The sequence below is a fragment of the Anastrepha ludens genome, chromosome 3, assembly GCF_028408465.1.
Source record: "Anastrepha ludens isolate Willacy chromosome 3, idAnaLude1.1, whole genome shotgun sequence".
NCBI classification, from domain to species: domain Eukaryota; kingdom Metazoa; phylum Arthropoda; class Insecta; order Diptera; family Tephritidae; genus Anastrepha; species Anastrepha ludens.
In genome coordinates this window covers 19,292,756-19,313,724 of record NC_071499.1, presented here as the reverse complement: position 1 = coordinate 19,313,724, position 20,969 = coordinate 19,292,756, and the positions used below count along the sequence as shown (strand labels likewise).

Here is a 20,969-nt window from a genome sequence, read left to right as displayed (position 1 = left end):
ATTAAATGGAGAACTTTAGTATCGGGTACTGGAAAGACTTCTCTTGAACTTCACCGAAGAGATCCAGGATCAAATACAGCTGCATCTACTGGACCAGACAATATATATACAGACATTAAATGACGTTCACCGGGAGACTCTTACCACCTTCCTAAACTACCAAGTGTCCCAAACTCCCAACTGTCGGAGTCCAACCACCACGAAGAGCTTCAGCTGCCTCGTGAGACCCGCGTAACTTTGTCTCAATTACAGTCTGGGTTTTGTAGCAGATTAAACTTGTACCTATCCAGAATCGACCCCGACATACGCAATATATGACTGGCGTGTGAAGATACACCGCACCACCTATTTACTTGCCCTCTTAAACCCACTCAGCTAACATCCCTCTCCCTCTGGCAGCCAGCCTGGCGAAACAGAACTCTTTCTGGGCCTACCATTAGCTGAGCTAGACGATGACAATCGGTGACTACACCGCACTGGCAGGGCCTAGTGAGCTGCTACAACAAGAACAGTTAAAAATAGATGCTTGAAAAAGTTTTGAATTTACTAAGACTTCCTAGTTCTCTCCTGCAAACTCAATCTAATCTTCAAATATCACTTAAAACCAAACCAACAGTTACATATCTTTAAAATTTAATAACAATTATTTTTATTACTTAAAATAAATGCACGCTTTAAGTTTTGTACAATGCATTTAAATTCGTCTAAAGGGGTGTCAACACTTCATATAAATATACTTAAAATACGCATATAATTTACTAATAACAAAATACACCGTTACTACCAAGTACAGTGGGTATTGACCTAGTTTTGTGAATCACATTTTTGTCTCTTATTCCTCCACTTATTATAAAATATTCACAGCGCGAATGCTCGTTTGACTTTTAAAACTAAACTTTCGTTCGTTGTCAATTCCTTATCCTGCTGGTGCAAGTTTTTTTGTTGTTGTAATGGCTGGGAATGCGCTTGCTGCAGCTCATCCACTTCATCTTCATGCATATTCTTTTCCTGAATGTAGGCCAAAAATGTGGTCCAAGCCAAACTACAAATACTAACAAACACCACACGATGCTGCTCAGGAACCATTGAGAAATTTATTGTCTGAATAATTGGCCATACGCAAATTCCAGTCTGCAATATAAAAATGTAGATTAGGAAAACAGTCAATGGAATTAGTTAATTTTGTGTTGTATACTTCAAATGCTTTTGGGAATTTATCTTTGACCTCCTGCACAGCCTCCGAGCGGGTACGGCCCTCTAGCAAACTCATAATGAAAAAGAAACTGGTGCCGGCGAATGGTCCATACGAGATTTGTTCAACGGCAGCCTGGAGGAAGGAAGAAAAAGAAGAATTAGATTTGAAAGCATTTTATCGGCAGTCTTAAAATATATGGGGAATAATATTCTGAAACGCATATTTCTTTAATATGATTTCCATATACCTTCCCGAGGCATCACGCCAGACACTGGAGGCATTTAAGAAAGTCAATTTTTAATTCCTCTAACCTAACCTTACTTAAATTATATTACGAGTTAAATAAAAATGCTTATATGTTTACGTACTTTCACAAGTCCAACCCTCAAATTCATTTGTGGCCACATAACAGAGCTGAGACGTACCCATCCATATAAAGTGGGTGCCACATAAAGAGCGCCAAACAGACTGTAGCGCAGACAACGTATCCAGTCATAGGTCTCTGTATAAAAAAATAAGAAAAAAACATTAGAATTAAATTTAAAATATAAACAAAGTTTAGACAATCAAAAACTTGTATACAGGGCTATCGGGAAAGTCATTATTTAGGGGCATTATTATTTATTTATATTTGAAATGTTAGTTCAAGAGTTCTATCTGTTTTGTTATTTTTTTTAGTTAAGAGGTATGTCAGTTTAAAAAAATTCTCAACAAAATTTGAGCCAACCCCGATGACAGTTAAAAAGCCACAACAGTCGGTTATACGCAACCGGAACGATCCGGATTTATATCCGGTCAAGGACTGTCACTTCAGGAGCATTCCTGTAAATGTATGGGGAATGTTTATTCTGTTACGACAACAACAGTTAAAACCATATAAGCCTCGAAGCTCCCTCAATTACCAGAGGGAGTTTCAATGGTCTCCTATGCTGAGCGTTATTCGATAATGGCGTCCGGCAATGCCATCGATGACTTGTGTTCCAAAGTAAACGTTTATCTCGCGAACCTTTTTCGCTTTATCACTGCGAGCAAACTCCAGCTTTCTCCCACTAAATTCATGGCGACCCTCTTTACCACCTAGACGAAGGAGGTTAAACTGCTGCTAAAGGTGAAAGTCGATGACACACCAATACCAACCGTTAAAAAACCACAAAATTTTGGGTGTCACGTTCGACAATTTGCTCACCTTCTTAGCGCATACAAACGCAATTGTCGCTAAGGTTCAAAACTGCAACAAGGACCTCAAATCGCTAGGCGGTAGCAATTTAAAGTACGTTGCTTCTGCTTTATGCTGCGCCCGTCTGGTCCCCTGGTACTAGTGGCTCGCAGTGGACAAAACTCCAGACCTGTAAAAATACTGTTACCGGGACAGCCACTAGTTGCGGGTGGGCCATATAGCTTTTTGAACCACGTATTTTTTTGAGAATGGTAACACAAATGGCATGTCAAATGTGTTCATAATTTACTTAAAGGTTTGACATTTACGAAATGGGACGCCAAACGTTTGAACAAAATTAGGAAATATTGAAAACCTATTTCCAAAGTGGTGAGTCTTTTACTCAAACTGTGAGAAGTTTGAAAACAAAACAAATCCAAAAAAAAGATTTGCCAACAAGACAGTTTGTGGATCAATTTGTTAATCGTGTTCGTGAAAGTGGATCGTTAATGGATAAAACAGCACGTGGAAGTGCTCCTACAGTGCGTACACCCGAAAACATTGTTGCTGTAGCCGAAAATGTGCGTGAGCATCCAACAACCTCAACTCGTCATCGTTCTCAAGAATTGAACATTTCACGCACTTCTTTGAGGAGAATTTTGCATAAAGACCTCGGTATGAAGGCTTACAAAGTTCAAGTGGTGCAAGAACTGAAGCCTAATGACCATCCAATGCGTTTTCGGTTCGCTCAATCTGCAGAAAATCGTTTGACCGAAGATGAGCATTTTTACCGGAAAATCATCTTTTCTGATTAAGCTCATTTTCACATCGATGGCTACGTCAATAAGCAAAATTGTCGGATTTGGGGCTCAGAAAATCCACACGTTACTGTAGAGAAGCAAAGGCATCCACAACGAGTCACTGTTTGGTGCGGTTTTTGGTCTGGCGGCATCATCTTTCAGTGGATCCTATAAAAAGTACCTTGGTACTTTTCAGTAGGAAACGCAATATGGAAGGTTTGTTACTACCCACCTTGAAAGGAGTAACACTGAAACTGCCTTCTGAGGTCAAATAATAACGTCGAGCAGAAGGTCTCTCGAACACTAAAAGTCTTCTGACAGTGTAAGAGAATCTATAGCAAGACATGGGCTCTAAGACCGGCGATAGTACACTGGTTGTACATCACCCTGATTAGATACATTATCACATACGCCTTCGTAGTCTGGTGGAAGTCTGCCATGGCTAATTCCAGGGTAAAACCCGTAACCAGGCTACAGAGAAGTGTGTGCTTGGGTATCGCAGCTGCTATGAGTACGACATCCGGCGATGCCCTTAATCGCATCCTGAACTGCCAACCTCTAGATCTTCAAATCCGAAAGGAAGCAATGAAGGCGGCGTACAGACTTTAGTCAAACGGAGTCTGGGGAAACGAAGAAAACGATGCCAGCAGAAAATCGGGTGCCTTACGATTGCTTCGGTATGAAATATGACGTTTTGATCCCAGATAGAGATCAATGGCTAAGTTAAGAAAGGAAGCAATGGTAGCTGCATTGAGAGCTCTTGCTATGCCACACTGCTCTTCTAAATTGGTCGGTGAATGTAAGACAAAACTGAACAGTGTTGCAAAACACAACAAAATTTGTCTTATTTGGATGCCTGAACAATGCGGAATTACAGGGAATGAGTTGGCTGATAAACTGGCTAATGAAGGTTCTGGCACACGACTGGGCCCTGAACCCTTCTAGGGGTTAATTCAGCATCGGTTAGATTATGGAACGACGACTTCAAGAGGCTCCAGCAGAGTAGCTAAGTGCTTTGTGAAAGAACCAAACAGGAACTGGCGACCTTTCTTTTAAAACTTAGTAGAAAGGACCTGAGAATACTGGTAGGTGTAATCACAGGGCACAACGCCTGTGGCCAGCATATGGCTACCATGGAAATGTCTGGGGCCCCAATATGCCTATCTTGTTTTGAAAATGAGGACACTGCAGAGCATTTTCTCTGTGGCTGTGCGTCGTTTTCTAGAATCAGACTTATACTGTTTTGGGGTGCGATGTTCTGAGTATGGATAAAGTTCATACTCTCCCTCTTCCGGATCATATAAGATTCACCAATGCATCCGAAAGATTCGCGGCAGAGTGACCTCCAACCAATTCGCCCGTCATACCATCCATACACCGTATCTATCCTGTCTCTCTCCTTCCACTGTACTAACTAAGTGTTTGGATTTGTCCAACCGCTCAAAAATCTAATATAATCTGAGATTTCTGCTTGGAGTTACTGTTGGAATCACCCATGCGGACATGCAGATAAAGTCTGGACCGCCCCCTAGGCTAGTCAGAAGTCTTATCTTCGATTACACCGACGAGATCCAGGAGCAAACACAACTAGAATTACTGGACCGGATAGTATATAGACCGACATTAAGTCACATTCATCGGGATACTCTTACTACCTTCCTAAAGTCCCAACCATCGAATGTCGTTGCCGGAGTCAAACCACCACGAAGAGCTTCAGCTTCCTCGTGAGACCTGCGCTACTTTGGCTAAATTACGGTCTAGGTTTTGTAGCAGGTTAAACTCGTACCTATCCAGAATCGACTCTGACATACTCAATATATGACTGGCTTGTGAAAATACACGGCACCACCTATTTACTTGCACTCTTAACCCCACTCACCTAACATCCCTCTCCCTCTGGCAGCCAGCCTGGCGAAACAGAACTCTTTCTGGGTCTACCGTTGTAAAGGCTAGACGATGACGATCGGTGTCTACACCGCAACGGTAGGGCCTAGTGAACTCCTACAACAGCAACAACAACAGTTAAAAATGTCTGCTTGACAATGTTTTGAATTTACGAAAATTATAAAAAATTTACAATAATGGAACGACATTCTGTGCTACAAATATTGCATAAAAATACAGTAAAGTTATGTGATTACTTACGAAAATTTCTACCCTCAATGGTTTGCTGTATCAAACTACTCGTGGGCCAAATTACAGCGTAGGAAATGCAACCTCTGGCCAGCGGGTGAGCCGTAGCAAAAAGGCGCCATTGTGCTTTTAGAAACTTTAAAGTTAAGGGGACCACCATTTTTTAGAGCTGAAAAGAGAAAATTAAAAAAAGATTAATAAAATTTCATGTAAAATACAAAAAATAATACAGTTTTTTTGAAGAAATTTGTAATTCACAAAAAATTTATCACAGCGACAATGAGTTTCTGTGCCTAAAGCCTCCTATACTGGGCACTAATGCTTTTTTGACTATTTGATATTTGATGATTTTTTCGAATGTTACTGTACCAACGTATTTGCTTGAATGAGGAATGATTTTTTTGCTATCCAAGCAATCACAAAGGCGAAGTGCGTGCATACATTTGAAATAATAACCTCCATTTTCGATTATTATTTCTATTATCCAGTAATTTTAAAGCTTTTAGTTAAAGAACATTAAGGGGTAACAAAGGCTTTCATAGATTTTTTTACTACATAGGTCAAATGAATAATAAAAAAGTCAGTCTTTCGAAACATCATAGATGTCAATGGTGAATAATTCTTCAACGGTACCTTTTTTGTGCTATCTTTGACATTTGTCAAGTAGACAGTTATGCAATTTTACACGAAAGAACAACAAGCTCAAATGATGGAAACTTATTATGAAATTAAATTAAATTTCCGTACAGATGGTTCCAAGCTAGACGATAGGGTTGGCTATAGAGTATTTTCGAAGTGATTAGGACTTGAACTAACCATTCGACTACCAGGCTACTGCAGCTTTTATCAGAAGTTCTAGTTATAACGGAAGTGGTTATGTATCTGAATACGCACTCCGTAACAAAAACTATCAACAATTTTCTATTCTCAGATAGCCAGGCGGCGATTAAATAAAAGGTTGCATAGGAATGCCGGACAGCCTTAAACGATATTAGTGACGTTTCCAAGGTCAGCCTTATTTGGGTTCAAGTGTACAAAGATAGTGAGAGAAATTGAAAAACCGATGAACCGATGAGCCAGGAAAGGTAGTACCCTTCAACTGTTTAGTGTTAGAATTACCATTGGGATACCTATGGCCACGAGCAAACTAATCAATTAAAAACAATTAATCAAAAAACAAGATTAACCAAGAGGCCAATAGGTCATAGAAAGATGAAGGCACATGCATAACAGCTAGGTTACTGTAGCCGTAAATAATTAAGAAAAATAAGAAGGAACTGCTTAGCCTTTCAAGAGAGGATACCTCGAAAGACGTGACCTGTATTGGCTATTTGGCAGACATTCCTTGAGATTAGGAGTTTTCTTCCTTGAATAGTATTGTAGAAGTTGGATGAGGAAGAGGAAAAAACAGTTGAGCACTTCCTTTGTAATTCTCCAGCCTAATCTAAAATCGGAGCAGGTCTTTTAGATAGATATGCACCGTCTATGTCAGAAGAAAATAACCGGTTTTTTTCTTGTAACTTCAAGATACATTTTGTTCTGCTTTTTGTGGCGTAATAGTCCCACTCAAGGGCTACGACGCCAGTGCTAACTCAGGTAAGTGTCCTTCGACACTTTCCCGTAAACGCAACCAAACAAAAATGAGTATGAAGTACGCGAACCGTTTCGAGGCGGTATTTTTATGGAAATAAGAAAATGGCGTCATAGTAATGGACTGGCCTTCCTAGTCCCCAGACGCCAACCCCATTGAAAATGTGTGGGAAATTATGAAAACACATCTTCCCGGAATGCCAGTCCAGGATTTAAAGCAACTCATGCGTCATGTTCGCAAAATCTGGTCCGCTTTGTCGACGAGTCACGTTTCGTCGTTCGATGATGTTGATACTCACATCTATTCCCTTTTTAGCAAGAACTGATCGTGCTTGGTGTAGTCACAAAGAAGGGTCCCGCTTAAAAAGGTGGACGATCTCTTTATGCTGCTTTTTTGTCGTCACTCGCTTCAAGCCGCGCTCGGAAAAGTCATCAACATGTTTGTACATTTTATACCGCAGATTCCACATCACAACAAACTTTTTTGATTTTTTACTTCACTTTTGCAGCTGCGGCGTAAGATAATTTCGGCCCATTTGAATGCGTGCATAAAGATACCGCCTCAAAACGCTTCGCGTACTTCTCACTCATTTTTGTTTGATTGCGTTTACGGGATAGTTTCGAACGACACTAACTTGAGTTAGCACTGGCGTCGTAGGCATTGAATGGGACTTTTACGCAGCAAAAAGCAGAACGAAATATATCTTGAAGTTACAAGCAAAAAACCGGTTCCTTTCTTCTGACACAGACTGTATTTGTGTTTATAATTTTGCAACGGCAGGGAATGAGAAGAAATCGTAGCGGTACGAATTAATAGTGCCTATACCTCAAGTACCTAGACCCTAAATTCGGTGTTTTTAACTTTTTTTTGGAAAACCCGATTCGAGCTATATAAGAAATGATGGAGATCTATTAACCAGTACTTCACAAGAAACACTTTCATGGTGTAGATGAAACAATTTCTGAAAGATGTTTTTTGGATAAAACTTTATTTAGAATAAATACAACTTAACCCCACATACTAGGTTGTTCAATAAGTTTTCGGTTCGATAAGAGAGAGCGTTGCTACTAGCCTAAATTTTTTTTTTTGTTATGTTGGTACACTTTTTATATGAACGTTTGTGAAGTTTCATTTCAATCTTTCAATTCACGTCTCAGTATTTTCTACAATGGAAGGAACGGAAATTTATGAACGAATGTTGAAAGTGTATGTGGACTTTTCGCCATCAATAAGTACAGTAGAAAAATGGGTTGCTGAATTTAAACGAGGTCGTACAAGAATTGAACGGACGTCAAGGACGTCCAAAAAAAAACGTCCGCAACAACACCATAAATCGTAGAATAAATGCATGAAATCGTATTGGAAAATCGTCGAGTGACTAGTAGAAGTTTTAGGCATCTCATTGGGCAGTGTAGGCAATATTTTGCCGGCAAAACTGGGTTTCAGAGGTGCAAAATGGGTGCCGCATTCACTAGCAATGGACCAAAAACTCATTCGAATGCGACTTTCTCGTCAAAATTTAGAGCGTTTTCGAAAGGTAAAAGTGAACTTTGTGCATCGATTTATCACAATGGATGATACGTGTGCCTATCACCATAATCCTAAATCAAAGCAAGAGGCTGAAGATGGGTGTAAACCTGGTTCTTCGGCTCCGCAATGAGTTCGAGCCCAGAAATCGGCCAAAAAGGTATTAGCATCAGTTTTTTGGTATGCGAAAGGAATTTCATTTGTGGAGTGCCTTCAAACTGGCAACACAATAAATTCTGAATAGTATTGTACCCTTTTCGAACAGCTGAAGGAAAAAATTCGTGGAAAAAAAACCCAGTTTGCAAAAGAAAAAAATTCTTTTTTATCATGACAATGCACCGATCGCAAGAGAATGGCTAAAATCCATGAACTAAGATTGAATTGTTGGAGCATCCACAGAATTCATCAGGTTTGGTTCCTAGAGACTTCCATCTGTTTTCAGACCTAAAAAAAATCGTGCGTCAAATGATGACGTCATAACAGCTGTGGAAGCGCATTTTGCAGCGCTTTCAGATTCCCATTTCAAATGTATTGATACTGAATAACGAAGTGTATTTCAAATCGTAAAATTATTTTTTCTTATCTAACCGACAAACTTTTTGAGCGACCTAGTATATACGTATATGACATAAAATTCACCCTCGTTCAACCAATCCAATGGAGCAACGTCATGTCAAATGTCTACATCTGGGTAAATGCCAAAAATAAAAATGGAACTACCTTAGGTTTTGTTCATTAGAACAAAAAGAACGGTTACTACATCAGCAAAATTATCAGCTTTGTTAAGATTTTCGCCACTGCAAATAGATTGTTAAATAATAAAGGGTTTTTCAATAAGGGCGGGTAGATGTTGAAATGGAATAAAATGGCGTTCGCTGTGTGGCACGTAGCGCCGTCCTGCTGGAGCCACATGTCGTCTAGGGCCATATGGTTCAATATGGGCCATAAGAAATTGGAAGGGCCACCACGTCTACCGGAAAAATGGGCGCAATGCGCGCAACGTTTGCGTTAATGAACACTCATTTTGATAATAAAGTTTTATCATTTGAACGTGCTGTTCAATCGTGTAACTTGCCATGATGATTTGGCATAAACAACTGAATAATAAACAAAAGATTTGACAGATGTCACCAAAACAAAATGGCTGCCACAGGGCGCCAAAATCGACCCGCGCCAATTGAAAAACCCTTTAGAAAAATTAGTGCCTCGTATGCTTGTATAATTGCAAAAGTTTGGCAAATCTTCATAAAGTTCTTATAAAAATAAATATATTTATTTAAAAAAGGTCAGTGCCGCCATTCTTTTTAGCGATGTTGTACTGTAAAAAATACCGTTATAAATATTTGGTTGTTTACTTCCTTTTTCGTTGCATTGAAACTTTTTTCATATTGTATTTTTTTGGTTGCGATTGGCAGCGGGAGAAATTTTTGTCTACAGTAAATTAAATTCTATTATTTATTTTTTTTAATAATGGGTGAACAAACTTCGACTGCTGTTAGAGAACTGGTACTAAAGCTTCGCAATGGAGGTAAAATCGGCCAGGTGCAGGCCGTCTAAAAGTTTTAAATGAGACTGAAGTAAGGTCTATAGTGCGTTGTGTGAAGAAAAATCCCTTTAAAAGTGCGGTCAAAATATCACAAGAGCTTTCAACTGCATCAGATACTGGGTTACTCCCACGAAAAAAGCCGCTAATATCGACAGCTAATAAAAAAAAAACGTCTTGATTATGCAAAAAAAATACGAAAATCGGGATATTTCTTTCTGGAATGCTGTCCTATTGAGCGATGAAAGTAAGTTCGAGGTATTTGGGCAGAAAAAACCGCGTAAAGTCTGGAGAACCAAAAATAAAGAGTATGCCGACCAAAATTTGATAACCACAGTTAAACACGGTGGGAGTTCGGTGATGGTGTGGGGATGTATGGCGGCAAACGGAGTTGGCAATTTGGTTTTTATTGAAAGTACCATGAACAAAACAGATTATCTGAATATTTTACAAAATAATTTGCTAACCAGTGTGCAGAAATTAGACTTGCAGGGATCTTGGATCTTTCAACAAGATAATAGTCCCAAGCACACAGCAAAAATAGTAAAAGAATGACTGCTTTATCGCACTCCTAAGACATTGGATCGTCCTCCACAGTCACCGGACTTAAACCCTATTGAACATTTGTGTGAGCATTTAGACCGCCAAATCCGGAAAAGGACAATCACCAATATGGATATGCTGAAACTCATTATAAAGGAAGAGTGGAATACAATTTCATCTGACGTGACAAAAGAACTAGTTGATTTGATGCCCCGAAGACTGTCTTCCGTTATCAAAGCAAAAGGAAAATCAACAAAATATGCACACAATTTTGTTTTTGTTTGAAAACTTTTATTGTTGTAATTTAAGTTTTGTTGTTTTATAGTATTAAGTAGAGAATCAAATACTAATTTAAAAAACATGAAATTAAAATATATTGTTTTGTTATAAAAGACTGAAATAAAATCCATATTATAACAAAATGCTTTGTAAACTTTATTTTGACGCTCACAGTATATATTTTTTCATCCCCGCCGTACCGAAAAAAGTCGTTTCGAGATAAATGAGTTTAAAGTTTGAGGTACAGAGGCGCGCATATCGCTCTCTACCTAGTTAAGGCCGGCGGGCCAATTAGATGTCCTAAATTCAGTAGTTTTCGCGAAGCGTTGTAGGATGAGAAAAAAAACAATTAGTCAAATGAAGGTTTGGGGATAGTTTAATATATATTTGAACTAAAAAAAAAAATGTGTACAATCTCCAACAATATATTGAAAGCCGAGTTATCAATAGATTCCCAGAGCGACTGTATCCAACTTCTGTACAAGATACAACTTTCATCTGAAAACAAAAAAAAAAAGATTATTAATTTTGATGTAATTATCTTCTATGCGAACTAAAAAACATCCAAAAACTTTTTTAAGCGACTTTTTTACCCAGTTGAAGAGTTTTTTTTTTCCTTGAAAAACCACTTTTTTTTCTACCTTCCCCAAAAATTCGAATTTTACGTGTTTCTCCCAATTTTCTTAGTTCACATCGAAGATAATTACATCAAAATTAATAATCTTTTTTTTTTGTTTTCAGATGAAAATTGCAAGTTGTATCTTGTACAGAAGTTGGATACAGGCGCTCTGGGAATCTATTGATAACTCGGCTTACAATATATTATTGGAGATTGTACAAATTTTTTTTTTTTTAGTTCAAATATATATTAAACTATCCCCAAAACTTCATTTGGCTAATTGTTTTTTTTCTCATCCTACAACGCTTCGCGAAAACTACTGAATTTAGGACATCTAATTGGCCCGCCGGCCTTAATGGCCTGTAAAAGCTATAATTTCTAGAATTTCCACCGTTGAAGAATCGTTCAACAAACAGAACGATAGCTCTATAATCACAACCATGCCTCTGAATGCATTTCATCAGCTTCTGTGGGTGCACCAATCGGCATATCTGCGAGAAATGCATCAAAACTTCAACCAGAGAATATCAGGGGGTCAATTCTCGTTCTGTGTAAACGCGAAATGAACAAAAAGTTTTCATTTTCGTTTACACAGATTCTCTGCGACAAGTGTTTTTATACTCGTATGTGTAAGTTTTAATAAGAATTCATTGGGGATTCCAACAGTTGGGGTTTTTATAGAGTATTGAATGCATTTCCCAGGTATTAGTGTGACAAATGTCTAGTTGTGCAATAGCCTTTAACATTCCTATATACTACAGGGTAAGAGCGATGTAGAGCTACTATTAATATACTAACGGCAATACCCCTCTAGTTTGGCAGTGGAGAGACTGTATTTTAGGCACGTGCAAATACATACATACACATCTACATGCGTACGCAAATATTTTTATACATGCAGGTGTGCGTAGGAATTTAAGTGAGAGCGGCATTGCATGAATGAGAGGCATTCAACTTGACATTGAAAGCTTTCGTATAGTAAATAAATAGTTTAAACAAAAACGGGTTGCCAAATGTACTTATTTACGACCTGAATCAGTAGTAGTAATAAAATATATTAATTTTCAGAAATTCAGATTTTTTTTTTGTTTTCACAATTAATTTTTTTTTCTAATGTAAATATATAAGTTTATAAGACATGTCAATTTGTAGTCTGTCATTTTCTTTTATATATGTAAATATAAATAAAATAACCCATTAGTTAAACTCTGCTATCAAATAATTTCCATCTTGAAAAGAAATTAAGCCGGCTCTCAGCGAATTTGACAGAATCAGTCGATGTGTTGACGTAGCAGGAGCTACGAATCAGTTTTTTTACGAATGAACTAAGAGTGTGTTAGTGGTATAGGAAAAAAATTAACACAATGTCACTTCGTTGAACAACTACTGATTGGACGAGTGAGTGAACTCATGTGAAATGATCGTGCAGAATTCGGCTGGCGAATCAGTCCCATGACGTGGCAGCCGAAGTTCCCATCGCAATTGTTTTTTCCATAGTTATTGGTCAAACTAAGTAAGCTATCATCCTTGATAACCAAACCTAATATTTCTGTCCAATTTTCTTTCAATTTCGCTGGCATAGACCTTATTACGCCAGCAAATCAGCTGATGCCTTTAAATTCCAACTAACGGTTTGATGTTGACCACATTTTAGTATTCTGAAAGTTTCCGGGTATTTCCTGTAGCTAAAAGTGGGCATATTTGAAGAGGAGAGGAATCCAACTTTTCAACAGTACAACTTTTTCTCCAAAATCGGAGGTCTGGCTCCATATAGTTTTGCACAACATCTCAAAATTTCAAATTTATATTTCGATGAAAAGTATTAAAAAATGCACCTATGGTTTAAAATTTTCTAATAGTTGGCCACTCTAATCAACAAAACCTATTGCCGGAAACTGTAAATGCGAAGAAAGGGGAATACTTTAAAATTGTTTACTTTTCAATAAAAGCAAATAAAAACTTCAATAAGCAAAAGTACACAGAACGTAATTTCGTATTCGTGCAAGTAATTTCACACTGTAATATACCAAATAACAGAATCACATAAATCAAATGCTTTATATAATTTTCGCATGACAAATGCACGCAAACACACCCACAAACACTTGTTTCGCCCAGTTGACGACGAGCGATGTACGCTACGCACGAGCTGACTGACGTACATATGTACTTTACACCCGGCAGCGCGTCATCATTTGGCGGGTTTGCCAATGCTAATCCACAACAACAAATTTTCCATTCACAAATACATTTGTATATATGTACGTATATAATTTTCACATTACTAACAAAATATGTGCTCAGTTTCTGACATATGACCACTACTCACACAATGATTTAACTGAAGAAAACAGCTGAGTCAGGTATTTAAAAGAACTATTTCGAGATTTATCACTTGACAGAGCATTTATAGGAGAGAAGTTATGAAATGTAAAACTATACCGTTCTTTACTTTCATTTGATTACGTTTCACACAATTTACTTATTTTCTATTTAATCATAATTTATTATCCATGCCAAACACATGTCACGCGTCTTAACAACACTCGCGCTGTTTTTGTACTGTGAGAATGATAAGCTGACTGGTGGTGCGTGGATTTAGCAGTTGTTGCAAATACTCGTCAATAAACGTGGGAGAGTGCACTCTATTCGCCTTGATGTGTATGTGTACTATTGTGAGCGGCTGAGAGAACTTTCTTGGTATAAAAATATACTCATCCACGTGTGTGTGTATGTCAATAAAGTAAAGAATGTTTGTGTGTCGTACAAGTCGTAAAGTCCAACTTGATTGTTTGTATTTAAGCCAAAGTGTAACAAAATCTGCTTTAATGAGTAAATTTAAGTATTTCTCTTATTAAATTAAATTTAAAATATAATACATAAATTGATGTTACTATTAAATTATTACCATTAAATATTGTGCAATAAAACTGATAAGTCAGCAAATATGTTTCCCATGACACACAACCCTACAGTTTGACAGCCAATGTATATTAAACCTACAAAACGTTTAACGGCCACTGCATTTCGAAAGTAAGCAACACAAAAATTTGAAGTTTCCACATAAAATTACTTTTATTTTAATTGAAAACAGTTAAAATCGTAAAATAAAAACTAATCAATATACGAAAATTCACATCGCTTTCGGTGCTGTTATATTTTTGATATTCTTCGCACTCAGAATCGCATTGAATTGTTGTTTGAACACAAAATTCTGATACTCCTTTGCTGTCTCCGCACAGCGTAGGGGCTCACGTGGATTATCGCCGTAACATTTCGTCAGTTTCTGCTTCAATTGCTTCAGATTTTCACCGTTGACATCAGCAAAACGTACTGGCTTGCCCAACTGCGCTTCTAATTTCTCCAAAGTGTTCACATATTGCCTCTCTTGCAGTTCATTCAATCGCATTGCCAACAAGCCGGCCTCTTTGTCTTTGCCCTTGAAGAAGCCACAAGTGCAGCAGCGCGCACAATGAATTTGCTCATCTTTAGTTGGTGACGGTATTGCCGTTTCGGATATCTCTTTTGTGCTGCTCTCCAGCCGACTCAGAACGCTTGGCGTAATATGAATGGAGCTCGCAGCGCGCACCGGATTGATGATGTGCGCCGTTTGTGGTGTGGAATTTCCGGCGCCCATTGGGAAATGGTGGAAATTGGATGGGAACTTAGTTGTTTTGGCTTTTACTTATTTGTTGTTGCTAAGCTTTTCACAGCCGCAAATACATAAAATAATGAACCTGCTTTTGATTTTTCAAGTTCTAAAAATGTAAATGACATAAAAAATGTTGACATCAAACAAAAGGTTCGTACACTGAAAGAATGATATGGGTTTTATTTTTTTTTTTAAATAAATTTTAATTTTAGTTGAATTTGTTTTTGAGAAAATATCAATTCAAAAGATGCACTTGGTAGCACAGCAGCAGCTTTAAACTAAATCCTTTCACAAGACCATAGTGAGTATCGGATGTACACTCGAGCTCACATAATTAACTCACTTTTTCTTTTTACAAAATAGGCAATATTTTTCATGCACAAATTTATTTGTTAGTTTTTTATAAAAATTTAACAAACCATTTTTTATTAAACTTTCAAAATTTTCTTTTGTTAAAAAAAAATATTTTGTTATAAAACTTTAACAAACATTTTTTTTGAAAATTTTATAATGCAATTTATATTTTTTGAAAACTCACCAAAATTTTATAAAAAAATCTTTAATTTACATAAATCTTAATAAATTTTTTTAATATTTAAATTTTTTAAAAATTTTATACAAATTTTTTTTTTTCAAATTTCATAACGCAATTTTTATTTCTTGCAAATTTTTGAATATTTTATAAAAAAAATTTAAATTTTCATAAATCTTTATAAAGTTTTCTTAAATTTTTTTTGAAAATTTGTTTTTAAATTTATAAAAATTAATGAACATTAAAATTTTTTTATAAAAAAAATTTAAAAAAAAAATTTTATAAAACTTTCAAAAAAATTATTTTGTTACAAACATTTTTTTGAAAATTTTTTAAACAAAAGATTTTTGAAAATTTTATAATGCAATTTGTATTTTTTTTAAATTTTACAAAAAAAATTTAAATGTTCATAAATCTTTATAATTTTTTTTTTAATTTAAATTTTTGTTTATAAAACTTTAATACAGTTTCAAAAAATAAAAATTGCATTACAAAATTTTCACACAAATTTTTTTTTATAAAATTTTCAAAGAAATTTTTTTTATAATATAAAATTTTGAAAAAAATTTTTTGTTAAATCTGTATAACAAAATAATTTTTTTTAACAAAAAAATTTTATAAAAAAAAATGTTATACAAATTTAAATTTTATAAAGCTTTCAAAAAAAAATTTTTGTTAAATTTATAAAAAAAAAATGTTATAAACATTTTAATTTTTTTTATAAAATTTTCAAAAAAACTTAAATTCTTACAAAAAGTTAAAAAAAAAATTATAAAAAAACCATAAAAATCACAGTTCCAAATTCTCTATACAATTCACATGAAATTCACTAGTTTTAAAAATTAGCATCAAAATTTTCCAATTTTTAATCAGAATTAGTAACATACTTCAGAACTTATCGGCATGCAGTTTTTTAGCTCATTAGATTTCAGTATAATGAAGATTGAGTTCAAGTTTTAAGTCCCTCAAAAATCACGCTGAGTTTTGATATTTTTTTTTTGCATGCAGTGTTGAGAGATTTTTTCTATATAAATCATATATTCAGAAGTTTTTACGATATATGCGAAATTAAGTTTTCAGCCTAGGGAATTCGCGTTAGAATATCCTTTAGTTCAGATTGGCTGAATTGTACAGATTCGAATCGAATTTATGGTCCGGGATATTTCTTAACTTCTTAACCCTAGATACTAATTTTAGAATCTTCTTGATGGGCGCGATAAACGAATTTGGCCGAATTTAACAAAGCGCGTCAATTGTTTCTTTCTCGTACTAACCGGCGTCAGTTGGACACACCAAGTGAAGCCAAGTCCTTCTCCACCTGATCTTTCCAACGCAGATGATGTCTTCCTCTTCCTCTGCTCTGGTACCAGCTGATACTACATCGAATACTTTCAGCGCTGGAGCTTTCGTATCCATTCGGACAACCTGACCTCGCCAGCGTAGCCGCTGCGCTATGCCTATGTCGTCGTAAAGCGCAGAGAGTTCATTGCTCTACTTGGTGTGGCGAGTAAGTGTGGTTGCTACGTCATAGGAGACTTAACAGCACAATTGTAATCGCTCATTTTATACGTATTCTTAAGGTCTGAATAAGAATTCTTCACCCAACTTCGCATACTTTTAAATAAAAAAATCAGATAAAATTTAATCGAATACATTTTGCATATGTTCATGGTGAGCTATCATCGAGGTATTTCGAAAAATTGTGTATAGGCGCCCAATTGTAATATGAAACAGAAAGCTTGAGAGCTCCTAAGACTCCGTCAATTATGGATTGTAGCAAACATAACAGACCACATTTGAGGTTGCCGTACTTTATGGTCCAATAAGAATCATAAAAATAATAGGGTAATTTGGGTCATCACCTTTTGGCTCTACAGCTCTTTGTAAGCTTTGGCCTGCTGCACGTGGGACCTCCATACGTCTCGAACGCTTGCGACTTTTTTCCAGTTCGTTATCCTAAGTTTCTTAAGGGCGTCGTCGATCCATCTTGTTCTCGGCCTTCCTCTTGCTCTAGTGTTGAATGCTCTGGCTTCTACGATTTTCTTCTGGGGCTTCGGTGGTTGTCACTCATCCACTTATTTTCTTCATACGTCCCGCCAGGTTAATAAGCCATCAAATGATTCGCATTAAGTATCTGTCCCCTCATAATCTTCTCGTATGTGTTCACTGAGGAATTTTCTCACTTGAAGGTGTGTTTAATAGTCATTATTTATAAATGTTTTCTTCAAAATTGGTACTCATACGTGACTGTGACTGACTTGTGGTGTGGCAGACTTCCACTTAGAAGTTGCTGACACATTCGCCGAATAAGACAGATGGCCCTAGAATTCTTTACTCGGCTAGAAATTGCTTGTCTTGCATTGCCTTGCCGAAAGATCTGCTCTAAGACTGAGGATGTTTGGAAAATTCTCAGAGAGGCTTTTTGGTCACAGCAAATATTTTTGATTCAAGCGGAAGTTCAGACTACGTCATTCCACGAGCTAAATCCTAACGTCATTTTAGAGTAAAATGGATGGCAGAAAGGTCTAGAATCCCAATACCATTTATAAGAGTTTTTTTACAGATGGGTTCAAAATGGCGGAAAGAGCTGGAGGGGCTGTCTTCTGTCCGCAATTAGATCTCCAAAAGCCAGACTCCCAAATTACTGTAGTATATTTCAAACTTAAATCTATGCTGCAACAAAAACAGCTGCATTGGCTCCTCTTAATACTGGGACAAATATTTTCAATGATAGCCAAGCGACTATTAAAGCAATTATGGCTCCTTGCACTAACTCAGAATGTGTTCAACAATGCAGATCCGAAATAGATGAACTATGGACACAGGACCAGGACTCAAAGGAATGCAAGGAAATGAAAGAGCTGATGAGCTCACTAAGGCGTTTGCGGAGATGGAGCACGCCAGACATATACCCACCACTCTCCTTTCTGAAAACGGATGTCAATGAGGAACTAGTTTTGGAAATACAGTCGATATGGGAACACGCAGCGTCGTACAAAACTGCCTAAATTATGTTAAGGACTTGGAATACGAGAGCTACAAACTTTATTTTATCACTCTCTAGTAGGAAAGACTGTAAAATATTGGTTGGAGTACTGACGGGACACTGTCTCACCTCACATCATGCAGCCAAAATGGGATTAGTCCAGACCGATGCGTGTAACAACTGAAACGAAGCGAATGCTAGGGGTACTGTGGAACACCTACTCTGCCAGTGCCCTGTTCTCTGTAGGACTCGCCAAATGTGCCTAAGATCAGCATATTTTCATCCTTGAAGGATATTGCTGATAAAAAGCTGAACGTCATATTAAACTTGCGAAAACGTGCATTAAGAACTACATAAAATAACAATTCGACTCGAAATACATAGCACTGGTAGCACAATGGACCCAATGATATCTTTTTACAGATCAGCCAGAAATGCCTAACCTAACACAATTAGTGGTGTTTTATCTGAAATTTCCTAGCAAATATTTGTAAAAAGCCCATATCTGAGCAGGAGTTGATTTGTATAAAATAATTTTTCAATGCCAAGGAACATTTCAGGATTGAAATTATTCCGTAATATCGATCGAATACAGATCTTCGGAATGTCTCGCGCATATACTGAACTCTCACAACTTTGAAAATAATTTAAATAAAAACGCTTCCAAGGAAATTTTTTTATATCATATTTTATATAATATTACAGTGTTTTAAAATTCCACCATCTTAAAGAAACATCTTATTTCATATAAATAATAAGAATAATAAAGGGTGGTTAAATTTCAAGGGCCGATGTTGAATGTAAACCACACCTAAACGTCAAGTTCCTTCTGCATTTCGTTTGACATTTTTGAATTTCAGACTAACTCAATTTGAACCATGGAAAGATACCCAATCGAGCAACGCGTTAAAGTTATTCAGGCTTATTATGAAAACGGGCGTTCAAATCAAAATGCATATCGCGCACTTCGTGAAGAAAATCATCTTCAGTGATGAGGCACATTTTCACCTCAGTGGATTCGTCAATACGCAGAATAGCCGCATTTGGGCGAATGATAATCCAAGAGTGATTGCCGAAAAACCAATGCACCCACAAAGAGTGACTGTTTGGCGCGGTTTATGGGGCGACGGCATCATTGGGCCGTATTTTTTCCAAAATGAGGCCGGCCAGGCAGTTACTGTGAATAGTGTTCGCTATCGTGAGATGATAACGAACTTTTTATGGCCCGAATTGGAAGATATGGGCGTGGACGATATGTGGCTTCAACAGGACGATGCCACTTGTCACACAGCTAACGAAACAATGGCTCTTTTGCGCGAAAAATTTGTTGGCCGAATGATCTCACGTAGCGGCGATGTCAATTGGCCGCCAAGATTATGCCTCAGCGTCATAGAAAATTTGAACCATCGGATGGAGGTGGGCCGCCGAGGCCGCGGCGGCCATTTGGCCGATATTTTATTCCATACGTAATTGAGCCATACCAATATTATCATAATAAAGAGAAATGACAATAATTTCTTAAAAGAATTGTATTTTATTCAAAATCAACACCGGCCCTTAAAACTTAACCACCCTTTATAATAGAATATAATAAGAAACATTTTATACAACAACACATTTCTATTTTGGTTTTTGGTTTGGTAAAATTTCAATAAAAATTAGAAACAATTTATAATTAACGTTTTTCTTTATAAGGATTTCTATTAGGAACTGATCGATGTTGACGGGCTATGACGACTGCGATAAAACTTTATTTTTTAAATGAATTTTTCTTGTGTGTTTTTCTGTGGTTGCAAGTCTATGCCAAAAAGCCCATTGTCATCAAAGCCTACATAACCTAGGCCATTGTTCAAATGCAGTGCTGCTGAGTTGTTGTTGTTGTAGCAGCATAAACATATTTATTTAATTTATTTATTTATTTATTTAATTCAATTAATAGTCTAAAAATACAGTGTTTCTTACAGACTATGAAAACAGATTAATGCTAAATTAATTAATCAAAGTAAACTAAACTTATAATTAACCAGCTTCAATTGTAATGAGTAAAAGAAAAAGATAAAATTTCTTATAACTTACAAAGAGGATTAATCCATGAAGAATAGCAAAAGAGTCTCGTTAATACTTTAAACACAGATTTTTCCATTTTCCATTTCTTATTCCATTTTATTCCATCTGTACACGCCCTCATCGGAAGCCCCTATATGACTACTCGCATATCCCAACTGTACCTCAAACGGTACAAACTCCACATTTCTTCCATCACTACCGCTGGATATTTACTTAATACAATTCTTGTTCACTCAAACATGTTGGATGCAACAAGCAACACGCAACTTGTGTAGCCGCACAATTCGACGCTAATAGCAAAACAAAAACTTGTGCATCAAACAGATCTAAATTTACCATTCGTCGT

At 36.7% G+C, this 20,969-nt stretch overlaps 2 protein-coding genes across 4 annotated transcripts; both read right to left on the bottom strand.

Moving 5' to 3' along the window:
- Positions 1 to 621: 621 nt before the first annotated feature.
- On the bottom strand, positions 622 to 13,959 carry LOC128857085 (PXMP2/4 family protein 4-like). 3 transcript variants are annotated; one of them, XM_054092653.1, is made up of 5 exons: positions 13,716 to 13,959; positions 5,297 to 5,453; positions 1,564 to 1,697; positions 1,196 to 1,327; positions 622 to 1,131 (listed from the first exon to the last, which is right to left on the bottom strand). In XM_054092653.1, exons 2-5 carry the CDS (start codon positions 5,442 to 5,444, stop codon positions 859 to 861), a joined length of 687 nt encoding a protein of 228 aa, XP_053948628.1. In that variant the 5' UTR covers positions 5,445 to 5,453; positions 13,716 to 13,959; the 3' UTR covers positions 622 to 858. The 3 variants fall into 3 exon arrangements, with proteins under 3 accessions (XP_053948628.1, XP_053948629.1, XP_053948630.1); XM_054092654.1 differs by lacking the exon at positions 13,716 to 13,959 and adding an exon at positions 13,482 to 13,647; XM_054092655.1 differs by lacking the exon at positions 13,716 to 13,959 and adding an exon at positions 5,515 to 5,533.
- A 454-nt stretch (positions 13,960 to 14,413) lies between these two features.
- Positions 14,414 to 15,023, bottom strand: LOC128857086 (uncharacterized). Its single transcript, XM_054092656.1, has one exon. The coding sequence runs from the start codon at positions 15,021 to 15,023 to the stop codon at positions 14,520 to 14,522; it is 504 nt and encodes a 167-aa protein (XP_053948631.1). The 3' UTR covers positions 14,414 to 14,519.
- Between the last annotated feature and the right edge of the window lie 5,946 nt (positions 15,024 to 20,969).